Source organism: Lichenostomus cassidix, chromosome Z, assembly GCF_008360975.1.
Source record: "Lichenostomus cassidix isolate B80296 chromosome Z, HeHo_3.0, whole genome shotgun sequence".
NCBI lineage: Eukaryota > Metazoa > Chordata > Aves > Passeriformes > Meliphagidae > Lichenostomus > Lichenostomus cassidix.
This window is the reverse complement of record NC_139511.1, coordinates 30,434,342-30,455,593: the sequence shown is the minus strand read 5'-3', so window position 1 is coordinate 30,455,593 and position 21,252 is coordinate 30,434,342. Positions and strand designations below refer to the sequence as shown.

The 21,252-nt window shown below is 41.1% G+C and overlaps 1 protein-coding gene across 1 annotated transcript in view; it reads left to right on the top strand.

Annotated features, from left to right (window-relative positions):
* Positions 1-19,142, top strand: part of IDUA (alpha-L-iduronidase) — a 45,842-nt gene extending 26,700 nt beyond the window's left edge. The window contains exons 3-14 of the mRNA XM_085043278.1: positions 5,469-5,551; positions 6,161-6,268; positions 6,921-7,016; positions 7,559-7,761; positions 8,194-8,373; positions 10,020-10,236; positions 10,837-11,052; positions 11,643-11,764; positions 12,977-13,102; positions 13,720-13,796; positions 14,579-14,679; positions 16,203-19,142. Of these exons, the coding sequence (XP_084899404.1) occupies positions 5,469-5,551; positions 6,161-6,268; positions 6,921-7,016; positions 7,559-7,761; positions 8,194-8,373; positions 10,020-10,236; positions 10,837-11,052; positions 11,643-11,764; positions 12,977-13,102; positions 13,720-13,796; positions 14,579-14,679; positions 16,203-16,303 (1,630 nt within the window). The 3' untranslated portion in view covers positions 16,304-19,142. The remainder of the gene's footprint in view (positions 1-5,468; positions 5,552-6,160; positions 6,269-6,920; positions 7,017-7,558; positions 7,762-8,193; positions 8,374-10,019; positions 10,237-10,836; positions 11,053-11,642; positions 11,765-12,976; positions 13,103-13,719; positions 13,797-14,578; positions 14,680-16,202) is intronic.
* Positions 19,143-21,252: the final 2,110 nt, after the last annotated feature.

The following is a 21,252-nucleotide window of genomic DNA, read 5'->3' as shown; positions in this document are numbered from 1 at the left end:
TCCTCATCGCTGCAAAACTAATTAGAAAAACCAAGACGGTAGGATCCTTTGTGTTGTAAGAGGCACTTGGAAGGCAACAAGTTTCCCTTCTGGAAAAAATAAACTTGCTGACATTTTCTGTCCAGAGCTTTTGACCTTCATCTTGTAGATGCTCTTCTCTAAGCTCACATGCTTCCCTGTCCATTCAACAGCCTGCTCTAGCTAAAAAACAAGGCAGGTACGCCTGAAGACCATTCCTTCTGGAGAAACTTGTGGCTTCAAGAATTTGAAATGGCATTGATTATTGTTGTTTTTTCCCCCAACAGTAATGTTGTGGGAACACTTGGAAGTTTATTGTTGTTTGTTTCCAGTGAACAGCTTGACGTTGGACATTAAGCTCCTTTCCAGGACAGATGGACACTTATGTGTGTTCTGGAGCCTTGTGGTCCCTAAAATGGCATAATGGATTCTAGAAATGTGGTAAGCAATTCCTTGGGACACTGTACCTACGGGTGCTCTCGATAGCAGTCACTTTACTTCAAGAACTGTTTTCACTTCATTTAGTCTTGAGAGGGGGAATTTAACTATCATGCATATTTACACTTATCGAGAGCAGTGGTGACGGTGTTACCATTCATCCATATCCTTTACCTGGACACCATGGACAAGAGAGTGTATGATTGCAGGAAACCCCTTACAACGATGGACAAAGATGGTCTGGCACACAGCTAAGCATCTTTATCAAAAGAATGGTAGTATGTAATATGATCATTATCCCAGCAGAGATACTAGATACTGCCATGGCAGGGTAGTCTCTTAGACTGCACTGTCTCTTCTCTAAGATTGTAACACAGAAAACCTTCAGTGGAGCAGGGTCTTTTTTAGATGGTTCCCTCATGGGGACCGCCTTCCAAGTGTGAGTCAACGAATAACCTGCTGAGAAATGTTACAGGTATGAGTTGCATCTCTCCTTTGCTAACACCTTGTGCCAGTGTTCTGTCCCTGCTTCTTGGCTACATTTGCAACTAGGTGAGCAGTATTTCCAAGCAGAAGCTCCCAGTGAGGATGTAAGCTGGCTGTGCTGCCATGGGAGTGGTGTTGGCGAGCCACTGCAGCCAGTCTGCTGGAAGAGAGGCTGTTCTCAGGCACTGATGAAGGCAAGCCAGGTTATGTCAGCTTTTGGTGTGCATGGTAACTGTTCACCAGAAATAAAGAGGGAGACCACACCAGCTGAGTGAGAATGTCAGGATGAGGAAGATTCTGTTCCAGTATATTGGTATTTCCCAATCATCTTAATCCTAGGCTCTCTTTGACAGAATATCTCTGTTGGTGGTTACCTTACATGGTACATTTGAGTTCCTAAATGGGCTGTGATTTACTGTCAGGGGTCAGCCACAAGGCTTCCTATCACAGGAATTTTAGTTGGTACATTACAATGGTCTGATAAAGTTAGCTGAACATGTTATCAGAGGTGCATTAACTTGACTGAAGATCACCTGGAATGGAAATACTTCCTGCCTGTGTTTTTTGTTCTCTCTTTTCTGTAGATAAGATATTTGGTCCAATGTCTGTGTGTGCACTTGTTTCCAGGGCATGCAACCCTATTTCTGGACAGGATCAGCCCAGGGCAGAAGAGAAGCGGCAGATGCTGGGCATGGGAGGGAAGCTATAGCTGTAGGCTAAGGAGTAATATCTGCAGCTGTGCTAACTGGAGCAGATCTGGCTGTGATTCAAGGTGTTGACAGCTAAAGCCAGTTTACCTCTGCCCTCCCAAGAGATTAAGTTTGTGAATGGGAGTAGGAAAGTGGCATGGATAAGAAGCACAACATGAGTATCTTAGAACTCTTTGGCAAGCTGTCTAGTAGATACCTATGCACCTGAAAAGAATTTCCCTCCATACTTGAAAAAACCCTACTTCAGTAGTAGTACGAGGTAGTGGAAAGGTGTTAGGATGAGCCTGGAACCCTTGATTCAGCAACAGATTGTCCACAAAGCAAGCCTTTCCAAGGAAGAGAGCAACAAAATTTTATGACAACCAATGGACACCCCTCTGTACTCATCAGTGCTCTTCATGTTCACAGCATGATTGTTGCTCCCAAGAGGCAGCACACAGAAATGGGTCTGGAACTGTGACCATGACAAAGACTGGAAATAGACCTCATCAGGCAGGCAACAGTCTCTGGAATATAGCAGCCTCAGGCCTGGTGCTTCTATAGGCCTTGGTGCCAGGATGCTGGTAAATGTGCTTAAGTGTAGTTGTTGACAATGACTGAAGATGGAGAAGGTCTGTCTGGCAAGTCTCCCAGAAAAATCCCAGTTGAGGAACAGTTGAAAGCCAGGCACAGACAGGACAGTAATTGCTGCTTGACCTCCAAAATACCCAACAGCAGTGAATAATCCTAGTCTTGCATGCACTCAAGTGAACTGACAAGTACATAAGCTTCTGAGTGTTTATAAATGAAGGTAGGTGTTGCCAAGAAACCATGACTGAGAGACTGGAAGAGGAGCAAGCAAAAAAAAGACTCTGAAAATCTGTGAGCTTGCAACCAAGAGCCCAGTCATAGGCACATGATGTTGCACCAACGGGTTAGATGTAGAAAGATGTTTTGAACAACTTTGGCAATGTCGTGGGGATTTATCCTGGGTCAGGGATTTACCTTGTCATATGCCTGTAACAGTTTCGATCTGGTTTTCAGTATCCTAAAATTGTCTTTAGAGTGCTCCTGGCAAGAGCCTGGCAGTTGAGCTACTCTTCTCCATGCAGAATATTTGTAAATAGTACCAGTTTCTGTTCCTCAAGTGCAACAGCATGGCTTCCAGCCATCATGCAACCCAAATTATTGCAGTACTGTATATGCTATTAAAAACGCATCAATCTCACATCATAAAAATAGTATAGGTAAGGATAAGATCAAAATCTGGGGAAATGTCAATCCTGTCAGTCAAGTAATCATTTTATGAAAGGGAGCATACTGTCTGGTCCACTTGGGAGGAAAAAGAGATTCTTATAAAGTGACAGATCTGCCAAAGGACGTAAGAAGTGTTTCTACACCTATACACGTAACACAAGATCTCATGTACCATCACTCAGTTATGGTTGGCAATGGCATTCTGTTTCAAATGTATTACTTAATTGGTGCAGTAAGAAAAGTGTGTATGTCCTGGGATCTTATGTGTACAGGTATCAAATAGAAGGTTTTATTTATGTATATATTGTCACATTATACTGTGTAGACCTTAGACTGGAGTCAGAAAGACCCTAGTTCCTTTGCTTTTATCTAAATGGCATTATTAACTTTTTACAAGACAGTGTAGTTAATCATTCTTACGCACACCGACTGTAAATGTGCATGTAAGCAAATATTTCAATAGAACACAGGGTACAACTGGAAATAGTTAATGGATCTGAGGGAGCAGAGCTAACTTTTGCAAAAAGAAAAACATTTGGCTTTGAACTTTGGAATAGGATTTTTTTTTAAACCTCTGTCTAAGCAAAAAAATCCTGTTCCAAATGGCCATTCTTTAGTACAACAGTGACTTTTAAAATACTTTTAAGGCAAAATAAATAAAGCAGATTAATTTCTTTCTGCCATTTGCTTCTTTTACAGCTGCACCATTTGTCTTGGGCAGGAACTTTAAGCCCGTCAGTGACTGCATATGTGACAATTTCTGTCATGGTAGTAGGTCGTACTTTTATAAGAAAAAAGTCTACTTCAGGTTTCGGTAAAAGGGTTTGACCAGTCTGGGGCTAAGATTGTGTGCTTCGTTACATAACGTGGAGCTGGTACAGTGGATATGGTTTATGTTACATTTATTTTGCTTGCACTTTCCTCCTCTTCTAGACCATGGTCAGAGATTTGTCTTCTTCAGATTGCACAGTTCCCTTATTTATTCATTAGGCAATTCTGTCAGCCCGTCTTAATTCTCTGAGAATTTGGAGCTTCTATTACAATTTCTTCACTGAAACCTTTCCTTGACAAGAAAACACAGAGGAAGAGCCTCCACCAAAGAATCTCAGAAATGCATGGGGAAGCACAGAAAGAAACAAGTTGTGACTCTCAGCACTGAGCCCCCCTTTAAGAGCTTTGTGACGGCTCCATTCTCACGTCTAATCCTGTGTGCTTGTCATGCCTTGCTAGCACTGATCAGTTGTAAGAACTGTGATTTTTTCTCCTCTTTCCATCATACCGAGGGCATTGCATCTGTAGTTCACTTGTACCGCTTTCCACCCAAGCACAGGCAAAGTGCCTAGGAAAGAGCAGGCAAGACTGCAGGAGATCAGGCTGCACTGTGCCAGGAGAATCCGGTGTAGTGCCCTGGCATGGCTGGAGAAATCACCTTTGAGCGGTGTTGCCAAGACTCCGCTCAGTGCTGCTGTGTGACCAGGGCTGGACTTATGTCAAGGGTGCTTACAAAACCTTTTGCTCAGGTCATACTGAGGATAGAATTTGGCCACCAGGCCAAAGCTGTTACTTGGCCCAAACAGCAGTAAGTCACACTAACAGAATATTTTCAACAGAAGTTCATTGTTAACTCCTATTTGGCACTTCATACTGGCAAAAATTCTCCAGCCCTTTCAGATTTCAGTTAAATCTGGCCATAAGTTTAGAAGTTATGGGAAACTGACCCATGCAGTACCTTGTATTTGTTTCTACTGGATACCAGGCAAGAAAAGCCTTTCAGGAATTTAAAGCAAATCTTCAAATACATCACGTGTAAATTGCAAATGCTATTTTTCATCCTCTGGGTAAAAGAATTCCAGTGTTCCCATGCATGCATATGTCCAAATTTTAGTACCCGTATTCCTGCAAGATTCCCTGACACAAAAAGATGCTTCATAGGGCTGCTAAGTCTTTAAATGCTTTTATTCAAAGCTTAATAAAAGATTGGTAGCCTGAGATCCTGGGAATACAAGAAAAATACTAAGCAAATGCTTACAATGAAGTAAAAATTACATGTGCATAAATCCAGCATTCTTTGAAAGATACAAAGTTATTTTTCAGCTTTACCTAAACCCCTAAAAAGTGCTACTAAGAAATCTATATTATATATCTCAAATTAAGAGAACATGAAAGACTGCATATTGGGGCAGTGTGGAAAGAACTGGCCTAGCAGCAGGTAATCCAAAGGAAACAGAAAAATAGCTTAACAAAAAAAAAAAGAAAATCTATGTAAATTTCACTTCAGCAAAGAGTTAGAGATCTTAATATTCTGTTAAAAAAATCAGAATTCAGCAAGCAAATCCATTATATTGCTTCTGTTGCTGCTGGAATAGGAAAAAGTCATGGATTTGTCTAGAGACATGACTTGCTTATGGCGAATGTTTATTTATTCCGTCCGTACTTTAGAGGAAGGAAGTTTGTGTACAATTCCAAGAATCCAAGTCAAATACAGATTTTAACAGACGCCATCTGACTCATTATCTACTATCAAGTCCTATCTTTGGTATAATATTTACATTTGTAATTTTTATTACCTTTGTTTTTCAGAGTGATGAATGGCAAACTTAACTACAATTTTACTGCCTTGGATAACCTTATGGATCGCCTGTGGGAAAATAAGCTGATTCCAGGTAAGGGCAGCTCCCTGCCTCCACCGCTTGGTATATCTGTTTGCCCATATGGTACAATAATCAGAAAATTCTTAGAGAGCTTTTCCAAAGCTAATTTTGATAAAAAATCATTATTTACCTACTTGCCGTTACCTCATGCCCATGCTAATGTAAACAGTGTGAGCAAAATGGTATTGTAGAAATTAAGACAACGCAAATGGTTTTACATTGCCTTTGAAGGCAGTTTCAGATGGATGAATTTGTAAATGAGATCTCTTGAAGAGATCTCTTAGGACCCATTGACATGTACCTAAAAGAGCCAGAGAAACATACTCAAACTATAACTTGCTGTGGATTTACACAAACATCCACTGTTTAAAGTTTCCTCTAAGCCCTATGTTTATGTTGGCGATTACTAGTTTTGATTACCATAGTCACTGGCAAGTAACAAGTATGCAACATCAAATCTGAAATATTTCTGGTGGGAGCATGTGAAAACAGGAAAGAGAGCCCATTTAATGATGCTTCTTCATTAATAAGTTTGTTTCAGGCGATGCGATAACCTCTTCGTTAATCAAAATGAGATAGCATTTACAAAAAAAGGAGACCAACTCATTATGTCTTTTTTAGGATTTGAGTTGATGGGGAATCCATCAGGATATTTTTTAGATTTTGAATATAAGGAACACGTTGTAAAATGGAGGAACTTAATTACAGTTTTGGCCAGGAGATACATAGGTAAGTTAAAAAAATAAAAGCCGTGATATTTATTCTGTTGTAGTCCTTTCTATCCACTTCAAAAAGTTCTGTGTATTGTGATAAATTGCAAGACCTTGCATTTCAACACAAAATCTGCCAGAAAACATGCCAGAATAGACCATGGAGACCATGGGATAATAGTCCCTGTTTTTACTGATCCATGGCAAACATCCAGAATGAGTAGGGTGTCCTGAGTAGCACATTTGGCCTGCCTCAAAGGACTGACTTTTAACCGTGTTATATTGCTGTGGTTGTAAACCACTAGCCTTCACTGGAGAACGATAACCTGAATATTTTGCGCATGCCAGCTTCAAATATGTCTAACGAGGCAGAAGGCTCAACCTGAATTAAGGGTAGGTGACTGACCTAATCACAAAGCTGTAATTCATCTCCCTCTCACCTTCCATATTTTTAAAATATTGCTGTGTTTTATCAAAAATGAGAGATCATTTTGAAACTCCCAAATCTCACATTTCCCTCATTATTAAAAATAGTGAGGGAAGTGATGTAGTGATAGTTCTGGGTGCTCAGCCTCACCTGCAGCCCTAACTCATAGCATTGTCTGAATAAGTCACTTCTTGTAGTGTTGTCTGGATATGCAGCTCACTGATAAATGAGGCCTCTCTTACAGATAGGTATGGATTGGAGCATGTTGCCAAATGGAATTTTGAAACATGGAATGAACCAGACCATCATGACTTTGACAATGTGTCTATGACAGTAGAAGGTGAGCATGTTTTGGAGCACTTACTAGTCTGATGAAGTCAGACAGGTGGATGGGCTGAGCAGAGGAGTGGCAGTGAGACATAAGTGATACTGACAAAGAAGTGAGGTAGAGAGGTGTGATAAGGAATGTGACAGATACACCAAGTCTGTTTTGCTAAGGTCATGTTACTGGCTACACTTGATTCCCTGCTTAGACATCAGGGATAGTGAAACAGAAAAAACAAAACAGGAGTTATGCTGAGAAGATGCAGTTCATTAATTTGATATAAGTTAGTAGCAGTAAGGGGGGATTAAGAGGAAGACTCTTCATAGACAGTTGCATGCTTTGGGAACCTGTCCATACAAGACTTTTGGAAGAACCTTGTGAAGGTAGGTGAGGTTTTGATGTCTTCTTGTGTTGTCAGTGCATAGGAAAGGGTAGTCCCAGTTTGTGAGCTGTTGCCAGTAAATCAAATAGTAGCATTACAACATCTCCTTGTAGTTTTAGATCCAGTTTCTGTTTTGATTTATCATCTTTGATAAATACATCTGCTTGGACTTCAGGATTTCTCAACTATTATGATGCTTGCTCAGAAGGATTAAGAGCAGCCAGTCCTCTTCTAAAATTTGGAGGGCCTGGGGATTCCTTCCATCCCTTACCCAAGTCACCCATATGCTGGAGTCTTCTGTGTCATTGCTACAATGGGACCAACTTCTTCACAGGGGAGACTGGTGTTAGGCTGGATTACATCTCTCTCCATAAGAAGGTTAGTCCAAGAATTCAGTTTAAAACCATTTTTTCAATCAGTTCAAGTTACATTTTATTCTGATTCATGAAGTTGATGATGATCCTGATGACGAGTGTCCAGCCTATAGCAGGAGGCATGGTTACCTATTTTTGCAAAACTTTGATGATGTTCAGTTACAAGACTTCAACTCAAAGCAAATTTGCCTTCGCCAGATTCCCAAGGGGAAACAACTCCTCTACTTCTTTTCCATTTTACATTCTAGGAGGAGCTCATACAAACAGCACATGCTGGAGTAGATGGGGTAAAAATGCTAATGTTGTTGGTCCACAGCAGCTTGGTGACCCAGGAATATGTTTTCAGGATATGTTTTAAGTTTATGACTTCAGGTACATCTGTATGTTTACTACTGTTTTCTCACTACCACTAAGGAGATATGAAATATTGTTGCAGGGAGGTGGGAATTCTCTGTCCATCTTGCAACAAGAAGTAGAAGCTGTTCAACAAATTCAGAAGCTGTTTCCAAGTTTTTCTTCTATTGCCATATACAATGATGAAGCAGATCCAATGGTTGGATGGTCCATTCCACAACTCTGGCGAGCTGATGTGACCTATGCAGCTATGGTTGTAAAGGTAACAGTTCATTGGTAGTCTTGGCACAGTAGTGTCTCCGGATGTGTTAATGCAGTTGAAAAAGTAGGCTTAACAGTTAATTTTTAAGCAGCTACTCAGACTAATAGATCCTAAAAAAGGAGAGCTCCCTACTGATTTAGTAGGGGTTTCCCTGAATAGTCTGGTTTTAGTAGCTTGATTTAATTTGTATTAGTTTTCTTCATCTTTCCTTAAAAAAGTAAAATCCAACCTGAAACCAAACTGAGAACTCGTCAGAGGAGTGCTATAGAATTGAGTTGGAGAATGTATACAGTACCCTAGTTAGCGTCTGATCCATCTGATTACTCCCACACATGCCCTCTCCGTGTAATACTACTGCTCTGATGTCAGTACTGCTAGCTGTCACTTCACATATGCAAGACATCATTTCTCAGCTCATTCATAAGTTTATTTCATCAAGAGGCATCAGGTATAATTAAGAAGTCCCTTGGGTTCTCAGCATAGGTCCATTGTTTAGTTTTGGATATTGGCTGTACACATGGTCATATTAATTACTGCTAGTAGTTACTACTGTTCACCAGAAAGGCAGGAAAAGAGAAAGCTCAAAATTCTTGCTTCTTCAGTAATTGAACTCTGGCCCCAGAGCAAGCTCAGCTCTTCCCGTGCATAGCAATAATTTCCACTGCAGGCCTGGTGCTTTGTGAGCCACTACCTTATACAGCACATAGAGTCCCAGTACTCCTGTGCAAAGGAATAATTCCCAAACACCCAGGGATGCATGCATGTCACCCAGAAAAAAGATGTATCTTATCAGCTGCTCCTGTGGAGACAAAGGCTCCCAGCTCCCTGAGACTGCATATACAAGCAGTCTTCTCTAAGGCAACAAGTCATTGACTGCATCACAGAGAGTTTGCAAGACAAAACAACAGTGTTTATAATGATGTGGTGATATGAAGGGAGAGAGAAAGACATATCCAATAGATAATTAGTGCTTGGGTGTATAGAAGCCCTGTGTTCCTTCAGGGACACAATTGTGAGACTGTTCAGTTGTCAGCCTTCTGAAGTTCTGCTGGATTGTGATACTCAGGCACAATCTTATAAACACAGAATGTGGGAACTCTGATGTTTTGCAGGAAAGCAGCACAGTAACCAGTGAAACACCAGGAGAATTAATTCCAAGTTAGCACCAAGTGGGAAAAATGACTAATGGAGAAACAGAATCCAGGACCAGCTCACAGACACTGGTGTAGTGGGTACAAAGTAACTCCAGATTTGGAGAACCATTTAGATATAATTCAGATGGTAAATTCTGGTTACTAATTAAGTATTCAAGACAGAGGAGCATTGTTTGTAGTGCAATAGACAAGGAAATGCACTCATTATTTATGGAGAGTACTAGCAATAAGTATTTCAGTGACTTATTGCTGGCAAAACTATGTAGATACATCAGATTTTGCAGTGATTAGTGTATCACCTAAAGTATAGTTTTTCGAAGAGCTGTTTACAGTTTTCCAACAGTTAATGAGCAGGTTTTTCCTCAGTCTTTTCTAAAAGGCAGAATGAGAGCTCTTTCCAGAATGCTTTAAGGATTAAAAAAAAAATACAGGCACTGCATATTTGTCAGATTTTCTCCATGGTGAAGGTCCATTTTCTCTGTGGCTTTGCAGGTAATCGTGCAGCACCAAAATCTGCTCATTTCCACAGCCAACAACACCATCAACTACTCATTGCTGAGTAATGACAATGCCTTCTTGAGCTACTACCCCCATTACTTCACACAGCGGACTCTGACAGCGCGTTTTCAGATGAACAATACAAACCCACCTCATGTCCAGATGGTGCGGAAACCGGTGCTGACTGCCATGGGCTTGCTGGCACTGCTAGGTATAGTAACCACTGATTAAAGAGCACATCAATAACCCCTCCTACCTTGAAGCTTCCTGCCTAAGAAAGATTGTTCCAGGCATCTCGCCATTCATAAAAGCAGGAGTTCTTCTACTCACTGTTTACTTGCTGTGTTGAGAAAATTAATCTGCCTTTGTCAGAGATGCTGATAGCTCAGAAAATATTCCTGGTAGTCTGTTATCCATTTGATTTAACTTACTGCTTTGTTTATACCCTCTGTATGCCAAGCACTCGTTCTTTTGTTGACTGGTACTCCTCTCTTGTGATGCAAGAGGTATATCTCATCAGGCTGCAGCTGTCTTTAAGAAATCCCTGCAGCTGGAAGTCTTGTGCATCATATTACAGGAAGAACCTGTAATATGTCACCTGTTTGCATGTTGCTAGCTGAGCTGCTAAGGATAGGAGTTGCTGTAGTATGTGCATGCTCTGCTGCGGTAAGATAAATCTGACTGAATGCTGTAACTGGTAAAATAAGGCAGAACATGGCTCAGCCTATGCTCAAACTATTCTCATGCTTTGACCCTCCAGTTTCTGGTACAGGACTAACAGTGATGCTTACAGTTGTCATGTTTTTTAAAGGCGAAAAGCAGATTTTTGCAGAAGTGAAGATCAGTGGAGATGAAAGTGCTCAAAGCAGCACAGTTGGTGTGCTGGCATCTGTGCACACCCCAAGTGAGACACAGCCTTCAGACAGCTGGCAAGCTACTGTGCTGATGTATTCAAGTGAGGATAACAGGACTTCATCCAACATCAGCATGGTCACAGTGAATGCCACCCACTTCCCCAAACTTAGAGGTAAACAAATATCATGCAGGCAGCTCATGCTAAGTGATCTTTAGGACAGAACATCAGCTGGAAAGCTTCTACTGACTTGCCTTTCATTGCCAGAGTGAATTTCATTTGCTAACTTTCTCTCTCATGTTTTGTGCACTCCTAGATTTTCTGAGGTATAATGGTATTCTTCTTTGAAAGGTTCATTCCTAATGCCTACACTTTGACCCGTGGCAACTGCCAAGTGCTGCCTTTTTGGAAAACTGTTGATCTTAGTGTCCTTGGCTGAGTATTTCCAGGCAGCAATTTCCTTAATGAGATGACTCCAAGACAGCCAGCATGAACACACAATTGCACAGCTGATGAAGTTACCCAAAAAATCCATGCAGCATCTAAAGAGGATTTCAATTCTGGTTATGGAAGTAATAATCTGAAATGTAACCTTGGCAAATGTTAATTTTAGAGCCTCATGAACTGCTAGCTATGGGACTTTTCAGTGGAAGTTAGGCTCCAAAGTGCTGAAATCACTTTTGAGAATGTAGGCTTACCTACCTTATTCTTGTTAATCTTTAAATACAAGTAGAGTTTACTTTCTTTCATTTTTGTTCCTACAGAGCTAGTGTATGTGACATATTACATGGATAACAACCAAACCAATCCCTATCTGCAGTGGAAAAATCTAGGAAGCCCGGACTTTCCTTCTCCAGAACAGTTCCAGCAAATAAGGGATGCTGAGGTATGATTATGTGTTTGCTTGAAGAAATCAGGCCTGTAGTCAAAATTTCCTTAGCCCACAATCATGCACTTTTCACGTACGCACAAAAATTCACTTGCTGTCATGCAGAAAAGTGTATCTGATACACAATTTATGCATTTTCATTTATGTTACACAACCTCTTTGCTCTGGGCCTACCCATAAAATAAGGAGGCACAGTTGCTCCTGGGGAGGTTCTGACTTCTCTCTGGATCTTCAGTGAGCTTTGAGACTCTTTCTGTTCTGTCTCCCAAAATAAGTCACATGGCACTGTATACATATATAGAAGGTCCAAATCCCTGCATTAGAGAGTTGAAATGAACCCCCTTAATAATAGAAAACAAACACCTCCCTGAGGTGAAAACTACCCAGTGCAAATTCAGAGGATTCTGAAGGGTTCACAGGGATACCTAGGCTTTTTCCTTTTCCTATCTAGTGCTGAATGCACCACAGAGGTAATTAAGGAATAAGTCTTCTCTGAGAACTCCTCCCTGCAGATAAAAAACAGGCAGAGATTGCTTACTGTATGTGAGCATATGTGAGCAGCCTGTCACTTCAGCTCCCTCTCCCATAGTTTCCCCTAGGTGTTCAGACTCCCAGGTTAAAAAATGGAGGTCATCTTTATCCCCTTCAGGGCCGACAGACAGTAGTTGCTTTCTGACTTTGGTGTACAGTACTATGTTTGCTCTTCCCAGTCACTATAACTGACTATTGCTAAGACCTGTTGGATACTGTAGAAGACATCAGCTTTCCTTGAAAAGGGCAGCAGCAAGATTTTAGATGTTCTTGGCTGTCTGGTACAGCCCCATCCTCAGAGACCAGCTGTGTGGCTGTTGTAGCTAGTAATAGCTGTAGCTGTCTGCACACTGGGAAGAGATAGAGACATGGTTTGTAAAGACCTCTAGCCTGAAAAGCATTCGGGGGAGGTTACCAGAAGTGACAGATTGTGCCTAAGGGCATTTGTGATCAACCCAGTTTGTGAGATGGACAAACCCTCTGTTTTCTGAAGAGCTGGAGAGCAGGTGATATTGAAAAGTCTCCCTAGCTTGAAGAACTTTGACATGCTGCATTAGGAGCACCAACTGGAAATTAGAGTCCTAAAGTAAGTACATGGGCACTTTACACTGGTTTAACAGTTGGCCTTTAGGTGCTGTAATAAAAGACTTTGCACAACCCTACTCTTTGGCTCCACAGGACCCACTGGCAGCAGGCCCATTCCCATTTCCTGAAGGTGGCATCCTGACACTGAAACAAGACCTTCCCATTCCCTCAGTCTTCCTCATCCACATCTGCGCAAGACCCAGATCTGCTCCTGATCAAGTACGTGTTGTATTCTACTGTCAGACTCATCAAAATAGAAACTCCTTCCTGCTAAGAAAATCCAGTTGAACATTTGAGTCAACTATTTCTTAAAAGTACCATGTGAGACTTAGTAAATAAACAGTTCTTCTCCCTTTTGATGAGAAGGCTCTCCAAGATATAATTCAAGATAAAGTATTACATAGCAAGTGATAGGAGCCATCACTGAAATAAATGTAAGTTCCCATGGTGGGAAATTAATAATACAATACTCAAAAATGCAGTATCTTTTTCAAAACCACATGATACGCTACACGGCATGACAGCAGCGCTCCAGTTAATAATTGATAGCTTAAGATAAAATGAAATAATGACTGTCACATTTGACATCTGTATCTGCTCATTCAGTCTCACCCATATTTACAGTGGTACCCAGAGCTTCTGAAGGTCCTCTGCAAGGTTGATGGGTGGGAGACATAGGCTACAAAAAGCTACAGAGCCAAGAATTTTGTTTTCACGCCTGATCTCAATGGAAAAAAAATAAACACAAATAATTACTAAGGAAGGATGAACGCAGAAGTCGGACCTGGCTGATTGGTTTGTACAGTTTTCTTACATGAGTTTGTGTCTCTGGACAGGTGACTGGTGTTCGTTTGATCCCTGTCACAAAGGGGCAGGTCATTGTGCTGTGGGACGATGACTGTGTGAAGTCAAAGTAAGTAGCTTTAAAATAAAATGGATACAAATGAGCTACCAACATATTAGTCCATAAGTTTCCACGAGCCCTACAGAGTGAAACAAGTTCACAGATTAATGAATGATTGCTCCTTGATAGATGATACAGTGCATTTGACTGACAAAATTAACTGTAGGACCTGCACACACAAACTGTGAAGAGCAACCTTGACTAATTTGCTGCCTGACCAAAGAAATCTACCTGTTGGTCACCAGCACTCAATGGCATTTCTGAGGGACTTGCCTTCAGCAGAGAGCAGACAGGAAGTTTCATGGTAAAAGTTACATTATCCACAGATGCCTAACTGGGATCTTGTACATCTCTGTAAGGGATGGGAACTGGAAGAGAAAACCTTCAGCTGCTTCCTTCAGCAAGCTGACTGGAAGCCTTCTCTAGGTGAACTCTGAAAGGTGATACAATGTACAACTGGATTACCTCAGGAGGCAGTGACTTAGCTCCTTTTCAAGCCAGTCTCCCTAGATTCTTCATTCTTGATAACCCTGGTGTCTGAGAGGAAGATGCATAACATTTTGTGATGGGCATATACCCAAAGTAGCAAGTCAGTCTGGGTGTTCTGTGGGCTGTTGGAGCCCTGGTTCTTCCTAATATTGACAATTCATGCCATCCTGCATTTGGTAGGAATGAGTCAACTGAACATTTCTTATTTTCATCCTTCTTATTAAAACAGCCCTAAGACTAGTATTTGATTGCTCAACACATTATTAGTTATATTTACTAACCTCTCTGGTTTTCTCTATTAGATGTATAAAGACATTTGAAGTGGAGTTCTCATCAGATGGAAAAGCATACCAGCGGATTAATGCCAAAGATACAATATTCACTCTCTGGGTCTACAGTCCAGGTATGGAAAGAGTACTCATATTAGGTTATCTGTCATGTTGATATTGCCAGTCATGAGTGTGTGAAACTGAAGGTACCTAACTTACTAGTAATATACAGTCCCAACACAAATAAGAGCACATCCCTTACTTAAGGGTTGTATTCTCAGTGAGACCTTTATTCTCAAGGACAAACAGTGATTGACAGAAAGTCATGAGGGCATTATTAGTAGTATGCTGTGGGTAATTCCATGTCACAGCAGACAAAGTCACCCAGCAGCAGGCCTGGCAAGGACCCTGAGAAGTTAAGGAGCACTTTTGTAGCTGGTGTAGAAACATGCAAAAATTATAACAAAAAACCCCACAAAAAGCCATGACCAGAAGCATCCAAGTGAAGGAAGGTAGTGATGTTTTATTTGAGTATTTTTTTGTTTGTCTGGGGGAAGGGGGTATTGTTGGTTTTTTTGTTTTGGGTTTTTTTTTCATTTTTAAGCCAATGTAGTCTAGTCTGCAACATGACTATCCAACAAGTATTGATAATTAGCATTAGTGAGAGTTGGGTGAAACACAGACAAAACTTGCCTCATAGTGATACTAGCAGCAAGCAGTTGAGAGATGTTTTCACCAGAAACACAGGCTCATCTTCGCCTGAGAAAGTCTTAACATTAGCAGTGGTTGCATAATAAAGTTCAGAGCTATTATTGCAATGTAAAGGTTACACAGGTAAGCAAAGACTGTAAATCATGGCTGTGGCAAATCTCTGAAATTATTATTCATTACAATGTTATATACCAGCTTTAATTGTTTGTTTCAAAACCAACAGCAAAAAAGACTGCTTGAAAAAATATGTCTCAACAGCCCTTATTGTAGGAACTTCCTCCTCACCCATTATTTCTAGCATTCTTTTTCTTCTAGAATAAAAATGCAAAGCACACATAAAAATCAATGAAATAGATAAAATACCCCCAAATTTATACTGCGTGTGGGATCAAAGATTCTGCTAGGGAAAGCTGTGATCTTTGATCCAAAGCTGGATCAAGGATAAAAAGCAGCAGAACCACAGAACATCAACTCACATACCTTTTAAGTAAGTAGTGCTGTTTCCTGAGTAGAGCAGAGGGTTTTCAGTCAGCCTGCATGCATGTTCTGCTTCTTTGTTGAACCTGTCCCCACATAACCTGTTCCAAAGGCACAATTGAGGCAGAAAAGTAAGTTGGAAAAAGAGGAAATGACTAGTTGTGTGTTGCAGATGTCATAGCCTTCTTCCAAAGGGACTGCTAGGAAAGCAGTCCTGTAGCTGTACTTGCAAATCCTAATAAGTAGAGAGCATGTCCTTGGTGCAGCAAGATAAAAAAAGCCAGTACTGAGGAATTTTTTATCATTTTTAATCAGACAGGCATAGACACACTTACGTAGGGTACAGAACTGATTTCCCCAGCCCATTCCAGAAACCCGTATGTTGCAAGAGTAGTGCCTGCTTCACATCCTCCAAGTACCACAGGTGTCAGCGTTTCACAGTGACCATTTCTAACCTTTTCATTTGCAGGACGCTCAGTCTCCGGCTTTTACAGAGTGCGCGCCATCGACTACTGGGGGAAGGCAGGCCTGTCCTCTCTTCCTGTGGGGTATGTCGAAGCTTTCAAGTGACTCTGAAGAGTGGTGCCTGGCTTGGTGTCAGAGTGGTGTATGTTCCTTACAAATGACAACTCCCCAGAAAAAGTAACTCCTCCCAGGCTGAGGAGGGAGTATGGAAACGACCTGATGAAGCAAGTTAGGAATGCAAGTTAGAAACAACTGCCCCTATTAACTCTTCACAGCACAAAAGACAGCATTATCAAGCAGCCGCAATTGACAGCCCAACTGGTAAGAGGCTGCTGTAGGACTGGGATTCAGACTGCTAACTAGGAATTACAGGAATAAATATTTACTGTTCCCTATTTTAAACTGATCTAACAGCCAGGGGAAGCTAAGATTTATAGAGGTCATAAACTGTAGCACGAACAGGACATTGCTTCACTGTGTGAGTGAGCATAGTAGCAGAGGTACATGGAGGACCTGTCTGAGACTGCCTGCCTTAGCTGCCAGGCTGTCTTGACATAATGGTTTGATGGAAAAGTGCACAGCAACCAGACACATTCAGAGCATGAAGTGAAGGATCTTTAGTCCCTGCTGATTAGTCGCAGTGGGTTATTTCAGAGCACTTGCCATGTCTTCAGGTGTATGAGGTTTTTCACTCTCTCACAGAGGGGTTTCCATCCAGCTCTCAGTACTTGTGACCATTATGTGGATACCAGAGCTATTTCTCATAGGCAGAGGAAGGGGTATCAGCTCATCCTTGGAAGGAGAAGGCACAGAAAACTGTAGCCTCTAGACTTGGCCACCTTTTCCCTTTTTTGTTTTTGCCCAAGTTGCCTGTTTGCACTCTGGCCATCAGCTGCTGCCTCTTTGTGGTGGAGGCTCTAACCCTGAAATTCCTTCTTTCTCTCCATTGCTGTCATCTAGCTGGGTGCGCTACAGCCTCTACAGCCAACACCTCCCCTCACAGACTGTGAGTGACCACTCAGCTCTGCATGGCCAGGAGAAAGCTGAAACACTAGTTAGAGCCTTTTGTGTTTTCATATGACAGGACAGCACATTCTTGAATGTAGCAAGGCTGCTACTTACCACACTTAGGAAATTACCAAGAACAGTTTGAGCTCCTGTGCTTTGCAAGGCATGTGCACAAGCGTGTGATAGCCCTAGATCATGGGCTACAGATCACCACTGGCTGTGCTTGCAGCTGCCAAACATTTTATGTAAACAGCAAAGTTCCCTGTAATTGCAGGGGTTCTGTTTTATTCTTCCCTTTTCACAACCGGCACAGTTTGAGCTGTGCCTTTAACAGGCTTATAGAGAGAAGGATAATGCCAGTGAAAACAGCTGGAGTGTTTTCCATAAGAGGAGTGACTTTGTCACACAAACAAAACCCCTGCTGCTCTCTTTGCTGACATCAGCCACCTCACTGACATAACAACAAAGACTGCAGATTTGATGAAATATTCAGGTCTCAGAAAAAAAAGTGCCCAAGTTTGCACAGTAGGAGAGAGCTGAACTACCTCAAATACCCTCAACTTCTACAGCACAAAAAAGAAGCATACACAAAAAGTCAGTGTATGTGAAATGTGGCCTTCTATCTTCTTACTTTGTGGTTACTGGTTCATGTGCTTGTACTGAAAATAAGCCTTAAAAGATTCATTTTGTCACCAAATTCAGATGAAATATTTCTTGCCCATTTAAGTTTTAATAAGGGGCACTTGTCACATCCTAGTCCTCCAATTCCTTGTCCATACAGGCAGAAACAGAAAGGGGCCATGGAACCCACTGGATTGAAAACCTCAATTTTAAAAAAAGTTACTGAGACATTCTACTTGGATGGAGACAGTGGAAATACATTTGAAAGTTGTGATAATTGCTCCTGAGTTATGAATCAGTGTACACAGTTCAGTAAAATCTAGCAGTTAACACACGTAGTTTTGCTAGTATAAGGTGAAACCACATATAAAATAATTTAGAGAAATTCTGAGTGTAGGGTCTTGAGAGATTTTATTGTGTCTGAAGCAGGGGAAGATACAGGAGCTTGAGAGGACAGGTTAGTCTGTTGGAATGTCCTGCTTTAAAATTTTCCCACCCTGGCAATCAGAATATAGCAGACTTTATCAAACCAAGGACCATGCACTAGTTACAGGTGTATGAAAAAAAGTAAAAAAAAAAGAAAAAAGAAAAAAAAAGAAAAAATAGAAACATAGATGTAGTGAATAGTATTGATTTCGTTATGCAGGGATGAAAATTTATAGATGTGCAAACCATGAAAAATAGAAGATTTCTTCTGAAAATCTTCTTTGCTGCTATGATATAAACTCATTCCTTTAAGAAATGAGCAGGTATAAACAGAGAGAAGAGAAGTTGGTATTTCCAGGTATGAGTTTATTTCTAAAAAAGTATAGAAGTTTTGAAATGGCGTTTTTGTTTTTTAACATTTCATGTCTACAGAAAAACGCTATTTAGTACTTGAAACTTGAGATTTCTGTAATCATCTGTTGCTGACTCTGTCTGATAGTGTTTCCAGAATTGCATGTTTTACTAATCTCCTCTGTTACATGTAGTGATCATCTCCCCATTCCAGTTAGAGTTATCATAAGTGCCAAATATCCATAGCGCTAAGTGTGAATATCAGGTGCTTAGTAGTTCTGTAGTATTATAATCAAAACAAGACTGCAGAGCACTCATGTATGTCTCTTGCTGTTCATTACTCCAAATAAGAATATGTAACTGCAACTGCAACAGGGGATTGTTTGCCTGCGCTTCAAACAAAAGCTTGTGGGGCTATATAACCATTTTGCAACTTAAAGAACTTTTCAGCTGAGTATTTTACATTGTCTAATAGTGTATATGCTACATTTGTTACCATCTTTCATGCTACCCAATAAAACTCATTTTTAATCTTTCACTTGAACCGTGTCAAACCAGGATCTGATCATTATGTTGTAGAAACTGCTTAAAGCTGTTACATCAACAACTTAATATTGTGAAGTAAAGACTGCTCTCAAGGACTGTCATGTTTTAACCCCAGCCAGCAACCAAGTACCACACAGCTGCTTGCAGTGGCTATCAGCACAAGGTGTTAAAAGTGGTTGGACTTGCGCAAGTTCCAATATTACATAAAACTGAGGCATGAAGGGAACCTTGCCATAAAAAATGGAGTAGAAAGGCTGAAGTAGAAACCTAAATGCATACATTGCCTCAGTTATCACAACCCAGGGAAAACTGGTCAAACTCATAGTGGTGTCATAGTGTTTGGTCTCAGGACTTGGAGTGTCCTTGCTGGAGGAGGTTCACTAGTGTATGAAGGACAACATCCTTGCAGAGTCCCTCCTGCTGTTGCACAGTCATAGTCTTTGTGCCAGCACTAAAGGACCTTCTGAGGACAAAACAACAGTCCTGTTAATGCATAAACATTTTTTTTATTTTGTCTTGTTAGTGGAAAGTTTATGCAGGACAGAGATTATTACTTGGGACCTATACACACACTTAAACCCCAGAAATAATAGACTGCTTTTCATCAGCCAGCTCAAACAGCACACAGAAGATGTCTGCCTCTAGATACACCCGAGATGTTTCATTTTGAACTCAACAGAACTTCAGGAGAAGTGTAAATCACATCAGAATACACTCATGGCTGCCTGCCCTACCCTACCTTTTTTTCCACATTTCCTGCAGTCGTTGGAGAGAAATGTCTATGAGGTAACTCCCATCTGTTCATTAACTCACCACATTATGTAACGAGGGCCTGCTTGTAGTCCTGATGAAAACATGCTCCCCCAAGTACAAGTCATTCCTGGGGCATGTAAACTCTATGGTGTATTCATCCAGAATCACCACTATCTCTCTATGATCCTGCAGGCTTTACCTCATGTGGCTGAGGAAGGATTTCACTTCCTAACTCATCTGGATAGACTACCCCAAGCACAATAAGAATGCACTTGGTCCTGCACATTGATTGTCCTTGCTACAGCTTCCATATGCTCTGGTCATACAATTACTATAACCGTAGACATTAAAAATCCCTCTTCTATAAGACTGGTAGTATCAGTCTGAAAGTTCTGGCCAAAGGCCATGCTTCTTCAGCTGAGGGTTAGCGTTGTCTAATCAGTTGTTAAACAAGTCCTAAGTTCACAGATTCCACCCCAATACTTCTGATGGGAGAAGGGTACAAGTGGAGAACATTCAATCAGTGCACTGACCTTGCACTTAGTCCAGCAAAAAAGGCTGGTATTTTTTCAACACTCAGTACTTCTCTGTCTATATGGGGTTTTGTTAGTGTTGCCTGCTAGTGCTCCTCTGTTTCTGTCCTTACCTTTAGGTGGTAATTCACCATCTTGTTCTCTGTCAGGGTAGCTTTCCCTAGACCTGAAGAGCAAGAAACACCTTTGTTGAAGCTAGTTGAGAGCCTTACGAGTATTGCCAGGATATCCTGGGAAATAAAATTTAGAGAGAGTTCCCTGCATCCCTGGGATAATGTCTCTTGTCCTGGAAAATGTCTCTGGTCTTTGGTTTCTGTGTTCTTTCCAGTTATTCTAGGTAAGATTGTGCAAGCATCTTGCAGCAGGTGTTTAGCACTGAAATGCTCTGATGGTCTTCCATCAACATCAGCCTTGTGCCACACACTTTTTGGAAGCCTCAGGAGTAGGGGCTGTTCAGCTTGGTCTTACCTCTGTGCTTGGTAATCACAATTTGTAAAAATTTGTGTAGTAGACAAATTGCAGGGTTTAGTAGGATGCTGGGAGTGTCCTAGACTGGTAATTTAATTACTAGAAAACACAAAGGGAATGTGATTTTACTAAAAGCAGTGGGAAATACATGTCAGTAATGCTGATTCGGGATACCCTTTTTCTGTGTGGAGATTTCTAGATACTATTATTTTGCTTTTCTCTGGCTGTGAAATTCTTGGCCATAAAACCAGTCTGCTCTACATCTTTCAGTTCTATACCTTTCAGATACTGACAACTAGATTATGCAGGCAGAGGGGAGCCAGTTACTGGTAATGCCATTAGAAATGC